This window comes from Strongylocentrotus purpuratus, unplaced genomic scaffold, assembly GCF_000002235.5.
Source record: "Strongylocentrotus purpuratus isolate Spur 01 unplaced genomic scaffold, Spur_5.0 spur5_contig_815, whole genome shotgun sequence".
In the NCBI taxonomy this organism is placed as follows: Eukaryota; Metazoa; Echinodermata; class Echinoidea; order Camarodonta; family Strongylocentrotidae; genus Strongylocentrotus; species Strongylocentrotus purpuratus.
The window spans coordinates 144517-161711 of NW_022145519.1; the positions used below are offsets into that span (position 1 = coordinate 144517).

Below are 17195 nucleotides of genomic sequence, written 5' to 3' on the forward strand. Positions count from 1 at the left end.
CCTCTTGTCGATGGCCCTCGCGTTGTTGGAGTCCGTAAATTATGGCAAGCGAAGCGCTTGCATTGAGAGCCTCTTAACAAGTGATCTGAATTATATATTCATGAGACCCGATTTCCTACTGAATTATGCATATATAGACTACGTGAATAATGTAACCACCACAGCTTTTGTGTGCGTTTGTGTGTATACAAATTGCCCAACTAGGCGGCCAGTCTTGCTCTCACGGAGGAAATTCGCACAGAGCGGTAGATATTATGTTATAGTAGCTCTCTCTGATTGGATGATTCTCACCGACTTCTGTTGGGTCGGTATATTCGCCAAATAATGTAAAACACAAGATATTCAGATCACTTGTTGAGAGGCCCTCAGTGCAAGCGCTTCGGTTTCTCGGCAAGAGGCAAACCTGTGACATATTTTCTCTTCTAACCCCCACAGGTCAAGACACCTGGGAGAACGTCAACGACACCATCGGCGCCAACCAATCACAGTTCTCCATTCCATACAGCAGCCTTGACCCCGTCACGGTGTATACCTTCCGGGTCATGGCCGAGAGCGAGATCAGTGTCAGCGAACCGGCCCCAAGTGAAGAGCTTATGGTTCCAGGTACGTACAGTCATACCTGCTTTAGCAACTACCTCGGAGTCTATAGAAAGCCCACATTTTTTCTTCTTCTCTAGAACAGGGTTCTCGTTGAAAACCTGCACAGTCGACCTGCCTCTGTGACCACCTGTCTGTAAAATCAGTGTTATATTATGACAGTGGAAGAGAATAAGAAGGCTGTTACAGTCAAACCTGCTTTAGTGACCACCTGTCTACAAAGACCACCTGTCTACAAAGGCCGCATTTGGTGTTTCCCTTGAAAATGGTTTCTCATTGAATCATGTACTAAAGGAACCTGTCTACAAAGACCACCTGTCTACAAAGGCCACTTTTTGTGTTTCCCTTGGGCGGTCGCTATAGACAGGTTTGACTGTATTTAGCTCTGGGCTATACTTCGACTGTGTGGAGATCATTGCATGAAGTCATAAAATGTGCTAAGATTAGAAATGATTCTGCTATGTTACTTTAAAAAGTAACAACCTAGTTTTTCAATACCTGCCTCTGCAAGAGATTCTTTTACATTCTTTTTCCTTACAATTCTTGTTCTTGTTCTTTTTTTTTGTGCTATCCTGTCTGCTTCTTGTGCATTTTGTTTTTCATTTTCATCATTCACAATCGCTTTCTTGATTTTTCCTCCTTTCTTGTCTTCTGTTCCCTTTTTGCTTTTCATCTTAATTTCCTGAAAACATTGGACAATGATTCCATCTGCCTCAAAAAAAAATCTGAAGCTTGATCAGACCTTGTATATGAAAACATAAATTGAACATTTGTCAAATTCCTGTTTATTTCATATTTCATGCTAATCTATCATTAGAATTATCATGCTTAATCTAACCTATTCCTGTAATTTTCAGCCCTAGCTACTGCTACGGCAGCTACTTCACCTCATTTAACTTCTTTTGAAGCCACAACTGAAGGTATTTTCATCACATCTGTAGATTTCTCTCTTTTTTTTGGTCACTTATTCCTATATGCTCTTTATGAATAGAAATACTGTAATATAGCCATATATTTGGATTGAACTGTGCATGATATATGTATGTGTACTATATATTCTGCCAGTGAGATTTTAATAATAGTTGATTTACAGAAACAAAATATTGCTTGATGGCCCAAATTATTTCTGAACCCCTCAATGGTTTGAGTCGGGCTCCACTCTAAATTTTTAGAAAAGGGGTCCAGATTTTTTCAAATCTATATTCACGAGCTCTGTGCAAAAATGTTGATATTTCAGGGGTCCAGGCTTCCATTTAGGGCACCCATTTGTCCCGGTTTCCTGTTAGTGACGAGCACTGTTTTAATTTCAGTCATGATTGTCAACAGTCATACACTTCAGTTTTTATTCTTTCAGTGTTTTTGGTGTGAAATTGAGTGTGTAATAACATATACACTCAAAAGCTTGGAGAAGAGTCACTACCTTCGCACGTTAAGAACCCACTGCACTATTCATATAAGAGTAGGGGGAAACCCCGGTGTAGTGGTCCACCTGCACACACCCCAGTATAGTACCATAATACTCTGTAAAGAGGTCTGTACTCCAAAGGAAGAAGAAAGCTTCACATTATATTATATTATTTGTACATGTGCCTTCTTTAGAAAGAAAAAAAATAATCAACGCCCTTGGTCAAAAGATATACCTTGACACTCTAATTTTACTCATTTATACACGTAAGTGTTCTGTTAGAGCAGTTAAGCATGTTTGTGGTTGCCTCGAGTTACCCCTACCTGTCCCCAAATTACTATGTACATTGGTTTGTTTCTGTGAAACATCTTGAAGTGTTTTGCTTGTGAGTTTGGGCAATTCCTAGAAATGTACTTGTTCGTGTATCTGCACTTCTACAAATGTGTTATACAATATACAGCAATAGTGTAACATATATAAAAGTTGATTTTTATAATTGAACTTGTTATATGTGGTACTATAATCCTGCTTTGTGATATACATCTAATAATTTGCATTCTGAGTTGTTTTTTCATAACCCTCATCCATTCTTCTTTTAGGCCTTCTAGCTATTGTTTGAACCCTAGATTTTCTTCTTTTTTCTGAAATATTCTGTGTGAAAATTATACAAAACGCAAATCTTTGCTGTGAAAGAACTTTGGGAGGTATGCTTTTAGGCAAATTAATTGTTGGATCCATTAGATTTAATGCGTAGATGTACTTTAATATGCATTTTTTAGACACATAGTACAATGAGAAATGGATTTATTCCCCCCAAATCTTTTCTTAATGCATCTCTTTACACATTTATTTATAATAGATGACACATATTTGAAAGGAAATCACTCCTGGAAATGCCTCAGGATTTGTGTTTTTTCATAGTCTCCTCAACTCACACTAGCACATTTTTATCGAACACTCACAAACCAGTGCATGGGTAGTATTATCTAAATAATTAATGCACTGCATTGTATATCCTTAAGTACTATAGATATTTAAAAAGATGTTTATATGAAGTTGTGTTTGCATCTATACACAATTTCGTATAATTCTCATGGCAGACACATGAAAATGTATGCGCAAAATCTTTACGATTAAGGCTAGATGTAAACCAAACTCAAGATGACGTCAGACTGATAAAACACCATTGTTAGCTGCTTTAATGTTTTTCTGTCCTAACGTAGAGCATTTATGAACGCAAGTTGAATATCTCACTAAAAGTACTAAATTTTAAAGGGTCCCTTGATGAAATTGCACCTTCTTTCTTTTCTTTCTATTTTTTGGTATTAACAATAAATGTAAGGAGAGTCCCAAAAAGGCCAATCAAATTGGTTGGCTCCATCTCAGATGATGTTATGTTTCATATATCTATTCAAGAAGAAAAGTAACAAAACATTTCAAAAACATGTCAATCTGTTTATCGTAATGTAAAAACCCCGCTTTACAGTTCATCTGCATGTAAGTCTTAGAATAAGCATGAACCCGAAATGAAGCAAAACCAGATTATGTCTTATTATAGTTTCACTCTTTGTCTAAAGAAAATGTTCCAAATTTTCTGATTTTCCCACATTTCTTCAGCTGGAGGAACGAACGCAGCTCAGAAGAACTTTTACGAGGAGTGGTGGTTCTTGGTGATTGTCGCCCTTGTCGGCACCATCGTCATCATCCTGGTCGGAGCCACGCTATGCATGCTGGGAAGAAGCCGTTTATATGTCGGTACGTATCGTTTGGCGCGTTGAGTTGCTTCCCCAGGTGGTCATCTCTTTGAAAGGATTCATTTGAATAAATACAGTCAAACCTGCTTTAGTGACCACCTGTCTACAAAGACCACCTGTCTACAAGGACCACATTCCTCGTTTCCCCTGAAAATGGTTTCTCATTGACACATGTACAGTACTAAAGGAACCTGTCTACAAAGACCACTTTTTGTGTTTCCCTTGGGCAGTCACTATAGACAGGTTTGACTGTATATATTATTATGTAAATGCACTGCTCTCAGTGCGAATAAACTTTCAATATGGCTACTTCAGATTTCATCGAAATGAAGTCTTGGGGCCTGTTGCATGAAACTAATACCACTTATTGTAAAACTTACACAATCAATATTAATTACCATGGCAACGTCACTCAATAACCCATCAAATAAAGGTTTCCATGGAAGTTACCCTTGGTGGCAAAGTTAGCATCAATGCCAAGTCTTAGGCAACAGGGCCTTGGTGGTTTTATACAGCCTCATGAGTCCAGATGTCTTCAAAACTTTATGTGATTAAATCTAAATGGGTGAAAGACGTCTCCTAATTGTCTTTAAATATTACTAAATGGTCATACAGTATATTTTGCTTTAAAGCCACACTGCACTACTTATAGCTACTTGCTCCATCTACATGTTTATAACAAACAATGCATAATCGGTGACCATTGGTCCCCCATGATCCTCTTTTTGATTTGATAAAAATAACCACCTGTCCAGTGACCTTGCAGGGTAGTCTAATCCCTCCTGTTTACTGGGTATTGATGGGCTTTAAATCCTTTTAACGACCCCTGACTTTGAACTGATAAAAATCCAGCTGTACTACTGCAGAAAGTAGTAGAAGAACACAAGACAGATAGAGATCAATAATAGTGAAGGAATAAGACTAGGTAGAAACTAAAGTGTTATCCAAGGGTCTATCTATCAAGACATAGAAAAGCCTGCTTTATTTTTGGAAATATGAAAAAGATGAGCACAAGCAAAAAGAAAGGAATCCATATCCGTGGAACATGAAGGTAGAGATTTTCTTTTACAAATATATAATTTACAGTAGTCTTACGGTTGCACCATGTGAGAGGGGAGGTTCGGGGAGTCCTGAAAATACATAATCGCAATGGTATGGGTGTAGGCATCCTCTTTATAATCTAAGTTGTTCTTAATTGCTTGTATATACAGATAGGAAAGTTCATAAAAGGATGACACCCGATGAGAGAGTGAACGGGACGGAAGACGGTGGATTCACGTCGTTTGAGATGGATCCAGCGGACAGACGACCACCGAGGAATGGAAGATCAAATGGTCGAAGCGCAGCATATGCCAGGACAAATTCATATACAAGGTATGCTCAGTGAAAAGGGTTTTCAGAAATATACTAATGTGTCTATTAAAGATGATTAGGAGGTAGATATTTATATGCTGATAACCTTGAATTCATTTAAAGAGAGAGAAAGAGAGAGAGAAAAGGAAAAAGTGGGAGAGAAAAGGAGAAAGAGAGAGAGAGAGAAAAAGGAGAAAGAGAGAGAGAGAGAGAAAAAGGAGAAAGAGAGAGAGAGAGAAAAAGGAGAAAGAGACAGAGAGAGAAAAAGGAGAAAGAGAGAGAGAGAGAAAAGGAGAAAGAGAGAGAGAGAGAGAGATGGGAAGAGAGACAGACTGAGAAAGAAAGAAAGTGCAGGAGAGAATGCTGAATAGTTAAACTGTAAACAAATCTTTCTAAATGCTTGCGGTGTTGCATTCACAGTTTATCTACTGTAATATACAATATCATTTTGCACAAAGTGGACTTTTAGTAAAGGAATGTTTACAATTTCTTGGAAAACAATTTCATTATTTCAAGAAAAGAGATAAAAAAGACTACCCGGTAGATAATATAACTTGTCAGCAAGTACATGCATATTTTCAGAACGCGATATCTCTTGTGTAGTTGTCTCTGAACAAATTTACAATGTTATGATTTCATTTAACAAATACCGACTCGAAAACAACCACTTGGTTTTGCTTTGTGAGTATTATGAAGCGACAACTGTATGTCAAAGTATTAGTGGATAGAATTTAGATGTGTATCAGAAGCATAGATTTTTATTTTTATTAAAGGGATCGTTTAACAATGTTAAATCTGAGATACACGGTCCTACATGTTATCAGTGTCTGTGATATGGTGTAACGTTGAAGCCCTAAAAAAATCGCGCTTCAAAATGATCAAGAAGTGCCTCAAAAAAGTAAAAATCTTTGAGTGACCGGTTATACCATACTCGTTTTCCCCAATAGACTGTAGTGTTATGAAAACCGTCAGGCGAACGGTTTTCAAAATTTGTAATTCCAATCATAAATATCTTGATAATCAGACAGGCGATCGGCTTGTAAAAGTCATGGGGTTCCTGACTGACCTAAAGGTTTATAATTATCATTGCATCATGAACTAAATCCAGAATTTTGTTTCAGAATCTGAGACAAAGTTACCGGATCCCTTTAATATTGACTAAGAAATGGTACATTTTTTTATATTTGCCCGACTTTCCTTTATTATACATTTATTTTATGATTAACATTTGTTCCGCAGCAGTAACGAGGAGCTTCCACAATTGCTGACATTCCTCGGACCTTCAGCAGCGTATGTCCTCCAATCAGAGCACCCCAAAATTTAAACTGACCAATCAGTGGTTGTTCCCCATTTTGGAGTGCTGTGGCTTTCATTCCCATGTAGTATCCCATGTATTTCCCCGTTATATGCCCTGCATGAGGAGTTTGAATGAGACTAAAGTTAAATGTGAACAAGGCATGCCCAATGATTGACAGTGTTCACTGTTTATGCTAGCCCTGTTCAAACTTCTACATTAGCAGAATGCTTTGGAAAGTTCCTGATACATATACATAACATTGGATAATGAAAACGACTAAACCCCGATTTACATTCACACGTAAAAAGACCCTTTGAGATGTGTTGTTGTTAGAAAAATGTGTTGTTTCGATTGGGTTTAAACGTTCATATTTTTAACGTGTGTTGATGTGTTTGGAGATGGAAAACAGTCTATGTGAATCACTTTGCGATGTTTTAGCACACTGATGTATAGTGTAATATGTTTTCACAAGTTGATATGTTTAGAGTCATCGTTTTGCTGAAGCTTTACTAAAAAAAAATGTGTTACACAAATATGAGTGATAATTCATTTTTCTTGTCACGTGTATACATTTTTAGTGTGCTGTTTGTCAAATAGGTTCAGAAATGGGAAAGTAGTATTTGAATGCATACATTCTGTTTTGTGTACAGTTTTGCATTGGCTATTTGAACAGTGTGTAGAATAATGTTCCTGTACTAATTCTATCTGAATCATTTTCAGGCATTTTCAGTTTCCAGTTGTGATGAAGAACATGTATTTGATTGTGAAGTGAAGTGAACAAAAGAATAAGGGTCTTGACATTTACACAAATTTTGTGATTATTGTCTGCTGAAAGCCATAGGAATGCTAATGCTTATATGTAGACATAGAGTTTATAAAGCCCTTCTGGTGCTAAACAGCAAGCTAGACAAAAGAAAGAAAGAAAGAAAAGAAAAGGTCTATGACAATCATTTGGTATGGAAAAATTCTCGAGATTTAAGAACCAGCAACATTTGGCTTTAACCCTTACTGTACTGGGCTATTTTGAGCACCCACTGACTGGGGGGGGGGGCCTGGGAGGCCCCCCCCCCCCCTATGATCTCGGCCGTCGATTGTCCGATGAACACGAAAATTTGCATGTTTGTAGATATTTACATAAGGAACAAGATGGTATAATTAGTTTTTTCCGAATATGCAAATTTTTGTCGTTAGCCTAATTAATTATGCAAAATGCGCTAATTTTATGCATTTTACCGAAAACGTGTCAAACTCCACTTTTTGAATGTTGAAACTCATTATTCATATGATACTTCTTTTCTAACACAAAAAGTTGTTTTAATGTAATTAATAATGATAATTTATGCAAATTTTGATGCGATTTTCATTTTTTTTTATTTTTTTTATGACATGCGCATACTAATTGTTATGTAACGCCTTACAGGTGTATCCGATTTCAACGAAAGTGGTATCAAAATGTGCGTAAGACTTGAGGGAAAAAAGTCATGAAACGACAATTCAAAATTCCAAGCGGTTGCGGCGCAATCTCCGAAAATGTCGAGGGGGGGCCTCCCAGGCCCCCCCCCCCCCCCCAGTACAGTAAGGGTTAATAATACATGTATCAACATGTATATGTTCATCCAGGATGAATTTCCTAGTATTTTCTTGAGTTGTTGGGAATCAGCGTTGTTTGGGGTACATACATGTTTATTAAGTGTGTCTAGCTTTTCTCCATGGCATGTACCCTGGTTAGTACATGCTACATGCTACGATCTGCAAGACTTGATGCATGCGAACTCGAGTAGTTGGTTTTAGTTAGCATGCAATTCAAGTACTAGCAGTTTGTATGATAAACAAATGTCTGTTAGTGACTGAAGCACATCCACTGTACATTTGCAGTCCTGTTTTTATCTCTACTCAGTATGGTGATTTACTTGAGAGCTAGCTCTTGCCTTATTATGTAAAGCTAATTATCCATAAGACTGGTGTGAATTTGACTAGAAATTGACTTTTTACTTGCTCAATCAAGTTTTAATATCAAGTAAAGGGTTGTGTTTGCCAAAACAATTAGAAAGAGGGAGAAACCCATTATTTGTAAAACCAGAAATTCTTGTAACACAATACTTTTGCAAATTGTTGTTGACAGCAATTTTTGTGGCATGCAATATCAACACATGTTGCAAACAAAATCCTTTGTTGCAAGATATTGAAGTTCAGTCATTTTGTAATATGAAACACTTGCAAGACTGGACCAATCACAAAATTTGCCAGAGTATAATGCATGGGAGGGTATCTGGTTTGACAATAGCTCTGGAAATTTGTCAAATATATCTTTACTACCGGTATGTTAGAAATGGTTTTAGTAAAAGCAGTGGAGGTAAAAGACATGAGAGGCCATTTTTTTTATTGTGGAAATACTATTGTTCCTATGGAAAAAACCCAAAGAGCTGCCACGAACAAAAATCTAATTCCTGCTCTACTTTCTCCCCTCTTGACCTACCAGGCCCCCTCCAAGGCCCAGTCCAGGTAGCATACAATACTCTGAGGAGGAGGAGAGTAAACACTATGAAGACGTCAGGAGAAGGATGGCTGGCGAGGAGCCGGGAGAGAGCAGCAGTCTCACGGAGAAAAACGATTTACAGTCACTCTCAGAGTCATTAGTAAGTGAAGTTTTTTTCCCTTCTATATCATGCTTATGATATAGCTGCCAACCATGTTTATCTTGGCTCTAAAGCTATTGTTTTGAACCCTATATTCCTCTCTTTTTCTGTGTGAAAAATATTTTTTAAACAATCGACTTTATTCTTAATTTTACCTTGAGGGGTTCCTACTTTTTTGCTGTGAAAAGTTGGCAGGTATGTTATGATTGGATCACGGATGATAACTATGAGAAGCAATCTGAATAATTATAGACTCCTTTGATTTGTTAATTTTCATTTCTTTTCAAAATTTGAAGATAGTTTTATTGCATTAGAAATCAGATGATTTGCCATGAATAATATTGACCAATATAGGACAGATTTGATGAAAGTGAGATGAGGCAAAATACAAGGCTCCGTATGAGCTGGTGATGGGAGAAAATAACAAATCAGACTCTTGTTTGATAATCAGTCGAGGATAAAAATTGATCGAGCACTGTTTCTTTCAAACTTTGCACGCTTGTTATTTACTCTTCTCATATCCTTCTTCCTTACTTTCCAGGCTAGTGAGAGTGACGTTGAAGTAGATGGCGGGGGAGCCTATGGGGGCGATCCTCCCTCCTTCGTCAATCACTATGCCAGTCTTCCAGGCTCGCAATCATGGCGACGCCAGAATCCACCGAGCGGTCCAAACAGTAATGCATACAGCTACACGGATAGTGAACCGGATCCCGTGCCCACCGTGGACGGAAGAACTGTATACCTACAGAACAATCTAGCCAAAATGCAGCCCGGCTCACGGGCACCCGTACACGGCTTCTCGTCGTTCGTATAACGCAAGCTGAGCCGTCACCGATCGCCGTTTGCCTAGTTAGCGAGAACTAAGAGATGATTATATGAATATTTTCTTGACATTGGTTTGTCATCATACGTCTTCTTGAAATCGTGGGGTGTGATGGAGCAACATCTACACAATGAAACTTCTAATATAGTTATCATCGAGGATAAGCCGTGTGGAAAATATTGTCTTTTAAATTTTAATTGTGTCGTACTGACTAAACTTTTGTGTTTGAAACTGGAGTGCTTTAATGATAGAACAGATGTGAAATATTCTTTCCATCAAGGACTTTCTGTTTATATTCAACTGTCATGTGGAATTGAACTACTTGCGTAGCATATATGAATGAAAGAGAAATATATTACCAATACTTGATTCTTATACTGTACAAATTGGAAATGCCATTCTTTGGTAGCAGGACCTCCGTGGATAGCAATACTACAAGAAAGGTGCTTCACCCTCGGTCAACAAATCACATCTAACAGAGTAACCGTAAAATGGTTTGCATCCCATGTGATTGTAGGGAGCTCAGGATAGCATCGACAGAAGGACTACCCCAGTGGCGAGGACAATACCGGTACCGAAGACCCAGAGGTGAAAATGCGGAGTGAATGTGATTTCTAACATGGAATGGTTATTACATCGTGTTCTTCTTCTTCTTCTTCTTCTTCTTCTTCTTCATCTTGAAAGGCCTATGAAGCCTATCACGGAGATGAACTAAAGATTGCAAGCGGTGGGAGGAAGATTTATGAGATTTGAAAGGATGAGAGCACTAGATGTCTCAGGAGTGGTCCCTGTAAGTCCTCTGGATCGTCAGCGTGCACTGCATTTGCCAGTAGGCTATGGAAACCAAGACAAGATAGATCTGCATTAAAAACCAAAACACGTCAGCATGGAAACCAAAGATTGCAAGAGCTTAACATGGCCAAGTGACTTAAGAGGAAGACAACTGTGGAGAAGAGACATGAACATGTATTATTAAAAATATTTCCTGGGCACCACGAGGATAAAGTGTTTCATTTTTTCAATGAGTAGGCTTGATGAAGAAGGTTCTGTTTGCAAGAAATGTATTACACGTAAGCCAAAGATAGATTCACTCCTTGGGGGATTCTGTACAATGTGTCCAGAAAGACGAATGACCTTTATCTGTTTATTTGAATCTAAGAATGAAAAAATTCTTAACGTGACCGTTAGAAACCGTTCTTTTGATATCACTACAATTAGCAATGGCCAGATCAGGAGATTTTTCACTTTTTGATGAAATAACTGGACAACTGACATACATGTACATCTGTATCTTTTTTGATATATTGCGCAGAATCACCATTTCATACAGTTGTGTTAATGGGGTGTGGAACTTAGTGGAGAAATAAGAAGAAGACTAGATATATACGATATGCAAATAATTGATGTTCATTCAAGTAAAACAAAAATACAAGTCTTTTGATCCAAAGAGTTGTGAACAGATATGTATTCAAGAAAATATGTGGTTGTGAAACGTGTGGTTTCGTACACCAGCTTGATATGTGGGGCAATTGAAGTCTAAGGATAGGTGAATTGAAAGAGCGGTGAGGATGTTTTCGTTATTCATATAAACTCTTGATTCGTCTTTTCATAGATTTTTATCAAATCTTTCTAGATCTTTACACTGCCTTTAATTCTGTTCTCTAAACAGATACAATAACTTTGAATAGGTCTGGCTTTTATTATCCATTTGTAATTAATATGTTATTGGTACTTTTGAACATGTTAGGGTCTCTAATGATGATGTTAATAAAGATCTTTTCAAAGATGGCTAATGGCCCCCCCCCCCCCTAAAAAGAAAAAAAAAATTATGGGTCAATTTGAACTTTTTGCAAGGATTGTGTTGTAACAATTCACTTGGAAAGACGGAAATACAGAACAGGAATTTTTCTCTTTTACTTATTTTACTTATTTTACTTACTTATTTTAATTATCATCTTTTCTTAAGGAATTTTCAAAATGTCATCGTTCAAGCAGATTCATATAAACTTAAGCATCATGAACTCCTTTCATTTGCCCCAAATGTCAAACATTACCTTTCGATTACACCTGATAACTCTTAAATACTTTGACACTTGTTATGACCGTCTATCTTCTATTCTTGGTGATGTTACAAACTTCACAAATGAATTTTAATCTGTGGTCTCTTTAGAGAGAGCAATTCTATTTATGAAATTGATGATTTGTTGATTCAAGAATAAAAATTAACAGTATCCCATCTATTCCGTATTTTAATGTGCCTTTTTGAAGACAATAAGATTAGGTGCTGAATTTTGTATGAGTCATAGACTATTGTCGTTAGATGTAGATATCTTTAAAGCTATTGTAATTTATTGAAATTTGCCGATGAATTTTAAATTTCAACTCAATTGAACTTTTAACTCCTCCTGTGTCTGCAATATTTGAAATTGGCTTTCTAATAAAATGTTGATTACCGTATACAATATTGATTACGAAAGACCTATTTTTGCATAAGTCATTGCTATTAAAGTTAATGTATTTCTTTTGTTTGCTATTGTTTGCTATTTTTATTTGCGTATTCATGTTATATAAACCTGTTTTTTTTAATCTCAAGTATTGCACTAGATACTGCATTTATGTATTAAACTTTCATGTAGGGGCCTGCATGTGCATCAATAAGTGGGTTTTCAAAGTGCTTAAGCAACTTTAGACAGATATATGTCAAATGTTTCTTGATAACTCTTCACTATTGTTTTAGGATATTTTGTGTTCTTTTAAAGATGTTGTTAGGTCCGTTGGTTAAGTCACTTGTGAATGCATTTTCAAGGGACATTTAGCTAAGAATCTTCTCTCACAGCTTAACAGATGTTTAAGTAATCTACATTGATGTTCCTTGTTGTTCTTCTTTATTATAGAAATATTTTCTTATGTGCAATTCGAGTAGGAGATTATGTTATGTTGTCATTCTTAGAGCAAGTTCTGTTCATAATCTTGTCTATAAGATCGGGGTTATCTATACAAATGCTTTTTTATTTACAGTGGTGCTGATTTCAAATGTTTTGTTTGATTTTATAGAGGATTTTTATATCGCATATGGGATGGACAGAAAATTCATTATATACTTTCTTCTCATTGCAATAACCAGTAAGTTGATATCGGTAAATGGTGCAAAAGCATATGGGAAATGTATCTTTCTCACCCACAGATAGAAGGGTTGTGGTCCAGTGGATAAGTCTCCCGACTGTGAACCACACGGTACAGGGTTCAAATCCCCGCCACAGCACTAACGTCCTTTGGCAAGACGTTAATCTACATTTGCCACACTCCATCCAGGTGAGGTAAATGGGTACCTGGTAGGATTGTACCTTGAAAATTCACTGTGTACTGATAAGGGCTGCTGGAGCTAAAGCTAGCCTAAAGGGTAATAAGTTCCAAAGCCCTTTCGAGGAGCAGAGGGGACGTTGTAATGTGATATGCACCATATAAGAACAACCACGCTAAATACCAAGTGGTGGATGTTGATGAAGTTCCTTCGTGGTGTCAATGGGATGTGAAAAAAGTTAGATGTATTTTGACGCTTGTTTAATCCTTGATTTGTAAGAGTCATAAAGTTCCATTATGCATAGACATTTCATGAAGTCAACTCCACCCATGACAGATTTGTAATTTCTCTCTTTGCGTTGTTTTATTTGCTTTAAAAAAAAAGAAGATATTTTCACGTTAGTTTTGTTATCCTTGTTTTAAAGTGATGCTTCAAATACCGAAGTAAGCTACATGTACATAAGCGGTTTTATAATATTATGTTATTAGCCTGACTCCCTAAAAGAAGAATTTTGATACTTTTTTTTTTAATTCTCTCATTCTTTTATTACATTGCAATTTTTTAAATCTTTCTTATATTTCTATATTAATCAAGAACATCACATGTCAATTTAATCGTGTATTGAGGTTTGTTTGTGGTTTCCTCATACTTTTTTTTCTGTTCAGTGTAATTAACCTTCTTTAAAATATTTTCTTAAATATTTTACATGCCTTTGTCATATTTGTATATTTTGGAAGAATGCTTGTTCTAAAATGTTCATTGCTGGAATGAGGGATGTGAAATTCTTCCTTAAAGAAGTAGGTTTTCAGAACAATTTATTTTTCACTCTTAAGCTGAACCATTGAAAAATATTTGGTGATATAATGGGATGATGAAAACATCTTTAATTTCATTATTGTGACATTGAACTATTATATTATAGCCTGAAATGATAGGTATATATTTCATATCTCTTTTCAAGTAATAATCCAATCATTTGAATTTAAGCGTGTAACTTGCCTGCTTGCTTCAGTTTGCTCAAATAAATAAAACTGTTACTTTATTGTCCATGATGATATGATCCTGATTCATACAACTTGTTATAAACAACTACAGCTAAAATTAAAACCGCACTCAATGTGATGATTTTAGTAGCTTGTGATATAATTATCAGTTATTGTAACTTTTAGTTGATAACAAGATTTACGAAATAGAGCCCCGATGTCAAAAAGCTATTACATGTATTGTACTTTTATTTTGTATGTAATGTTGCAAAGCTAGTTTTCTTAGCACATTAAAATTTGAGGAGAGCCTGATTGGCATTAAATCCTTGTTATGGTAAATAGTAAGAGTAAATCTTTTGAGCTAGAAGGCCGTTAACTCATAAACATACTTAAACATGCAGTTAATGCCTTTCTAGCTCCAAGAATCATAATGTCCTTATAACGTATTCGGATCTGGACTGCTTCTGGTTTGAAAGCCATTTTTTATTTTAAAAAAAAAATTGTTTTCATTGCTAAGAATGTGGAGTTTTTTAAAATCATTGGCTATAGCTTGATATGTTGGTAAATGGTAATACTCGGTTGAAATTGCCACATTTCAAATGTGTTTTTAAATTTTGGATTGTACATGAAATATGAGAGACATTGTAAGTATGTTTTATAACAATGAAATAAATGCTTTTAAAGTATAAAATATCTTTAAAGAAAGTTGATTTAGTGTGATTCATTGAAGTACTCGTCCATTTTGAAGCAATGCACAGCAATGGAAGGTCAGTGTAATAATTATGGGACTGTCTGATAAAGAAAGGGGGATAGAGAGAGGAGCAGGGGAGGAAACAGGAGAAATGGAACAGTGTAAATAAATCAGATGAGAGAAAGAGAGAGGGGAAGATAGAGAAACAGAGAGAAGTGGAGAGAGAGAGAGAGAGAGAGAGAGGGAGAGGGGGGGTAGAGAAACAGAGAGAGGTGGAGAGAGAGACCGAGAGAGAAAGAGAGAGATAATATGTTCTGTATTTCATGGGTAGTTTTAAAATAACCACGCTTCTCAATGTTTTCTGAAATGCGGAGAAAGTTGAGAAGCGTTTATTTCTGTAAATTATTCAACAGTCGCCGAGTTGCGTTATTGAAATTTTGTTGAAAAATGAAAACGGGGAAAGGCGTGATGGTTGCTATGTCAAAGTATGGAAATGTGACTCTTCTCAGCATGGACAAGGATGAGTAGACCTGTTTATTGCAGAGAAAGAAGTGTGATTGATTTTCAACAAGTTTGTTTTGATTTCGTTAAGAATATAAATCAAGGAAAAATCCAGTTTATGATTGTCAAACGGGAAAGGGACTGGAATTTTCCCCCGTTTTGATGATCTCTGGGAATCTCGCTGGCCTGTTCCTGAGTTGACTCTTTCAGTGCGACATGAAACTAAGGGGGACTTCATATTACAGCGAACTGTCCCAACGTTAGACAGCGTACGTGAAAAGTTAGCTCAAGTTCGTTTGGACATCGTTTTGAATTCGTTGTTATTCAAGTTCCGGTACGTCGCTCACTTCGTGCGATGCACAACATTCGGTGTGCGTCAACGAACGTACGTAGCTATTGTAATCTAAAAAGTGTTTAGTTCGACCGCAGTAAGGTATCGGTCGATTAATTTTAGTTAAATAATTTTATTTAAACTGACTCATTATATAAACACACGCGCACACACACACACGCACGCATACACACCCACACACACCACAGGCATGCGTTCCCCTACACGCACACTCTCAACTACCCTGGCTGGGGACATTCTGCTTCATTCGAATTTCACGAATGTTTCCACAAACATTGTGGGGCACTTATCGTTGAGTTGTAGTTCCTAAGGTAAGTATAAATTTCGTTAGATTTACATGACAATGAATTAACACGTGTATACAAATCAAAATAAAACGAAAATCGAAAGTACAAATTAAAAACAATGAAATATTGATTGGGAAACAAAAGCATGACCTACCCTTAAAGGTATAAACCAGTTTTGGAAACGCCCCCTTTTAAAAAATGAAATAGAAGTTCTTGTTTCAACTAATAGGTGATAAATTTTGCCGGGAAACCGCCTTCTAGTAATTGATATATTTGGTAAATTATCATAACGATCCGGCCTGGATAGATGTCGCGAATGCACTTCAACATAGAACATTTAGGCATATATTTCTGCTTTTTTTTGGGGGGGGGGGGGGTTTAGGTTGAAGCATTGCCATCTAAACCTCTGAAGGCAATATTTCAACAATATTGAATGGATATTTTGCACCCAAAACCTTTGGACCGCAATTTTACCAATACAGGTTTTCCCTTTAACAAAATAGAAAATAACATGGTTACATTTGCATACCGAAGATTTGGAATTATCAGATTTGCTAATAAACCAGATTTCAATTACTGAATTATGGAAAAAGTATTCAAAGGCGATGGCAGTTGACACATATTGGAGTGCCTCCCCCCCCCCCCCCCCCCCTCCCCAAAGAAATAAACAAATCTGTCTCGGGAGAGACTAAGATTTTCCACTTGCTAGGCGGAATCACAGAACTGTAAAAAATACGTATTTTACAGACAACAGTACTTTATGACGTGTTTGATTTGCATCACAATGCCCACCAGGAACCGACTCACTAAGCGAGAGATATGAATAACTTGGCTCATGTTATGTGTATAATATAGTTTCGTTTTGGACCACACGCCCCATCTGACGTGCACCAGGTAACTGCTCAATGTCACCAGACTGTGAAATACAGACTCACACAGCCTCTGCTTTTCATTTGAAACGGCTTATTCGGCATTGCTACATGATAATCTGACGGAACGAAGGACATATTTTGTACAGTCAAATGGTATTTGCAAAAGACCGATTTCTAGATTTCACACACTGCAATTTTCGGTATCGTTTCAATATCGGATTCACGACACAGGGACAAACTCTTCTCTTATCTTGCGAAAGATACATTATAAACGCCATTTTGTTTCTTTATGAAACGTTCCAGATGATAGATCTCTCATGCTACTCGTTACCTGCTACTTTTA

General features: G+C 36.8%; 1 protein-coding gene across 1 annotated transcript in view; it reads left to right on the forward strand.

Moving 5' to 3' along the window:
- LOC753954 (protein sidekick-2) overlaps positions 1–10526 on the forward strand; it is an 80794-nt gene extending 70268 nt beyond the window's left edge. Inside the window, exons 33-37 of the mRNA XM_030978966.1 lie at positions 436–603; positions 3620–3757; positions 4968–5130; positions 8886–9042; positions 9584–10526. Coding sequence (XP_030834826.1) covers positions 436–603; positions 3620–3757; positions 4968–5130; positions 8886–9042; positions 9584–9856 — 899 coding nt within the window. The 3' untranslated portion in view covers positions 9857–10526. The remainder of the gene's footprint in view (positions 1–435; positions 604–3619; positions 3758–4967; positions 5131–8885; positions 9043–9583) is intronic.
- Positions 10527–17195: the final 6669 nt, after the last annotated feature.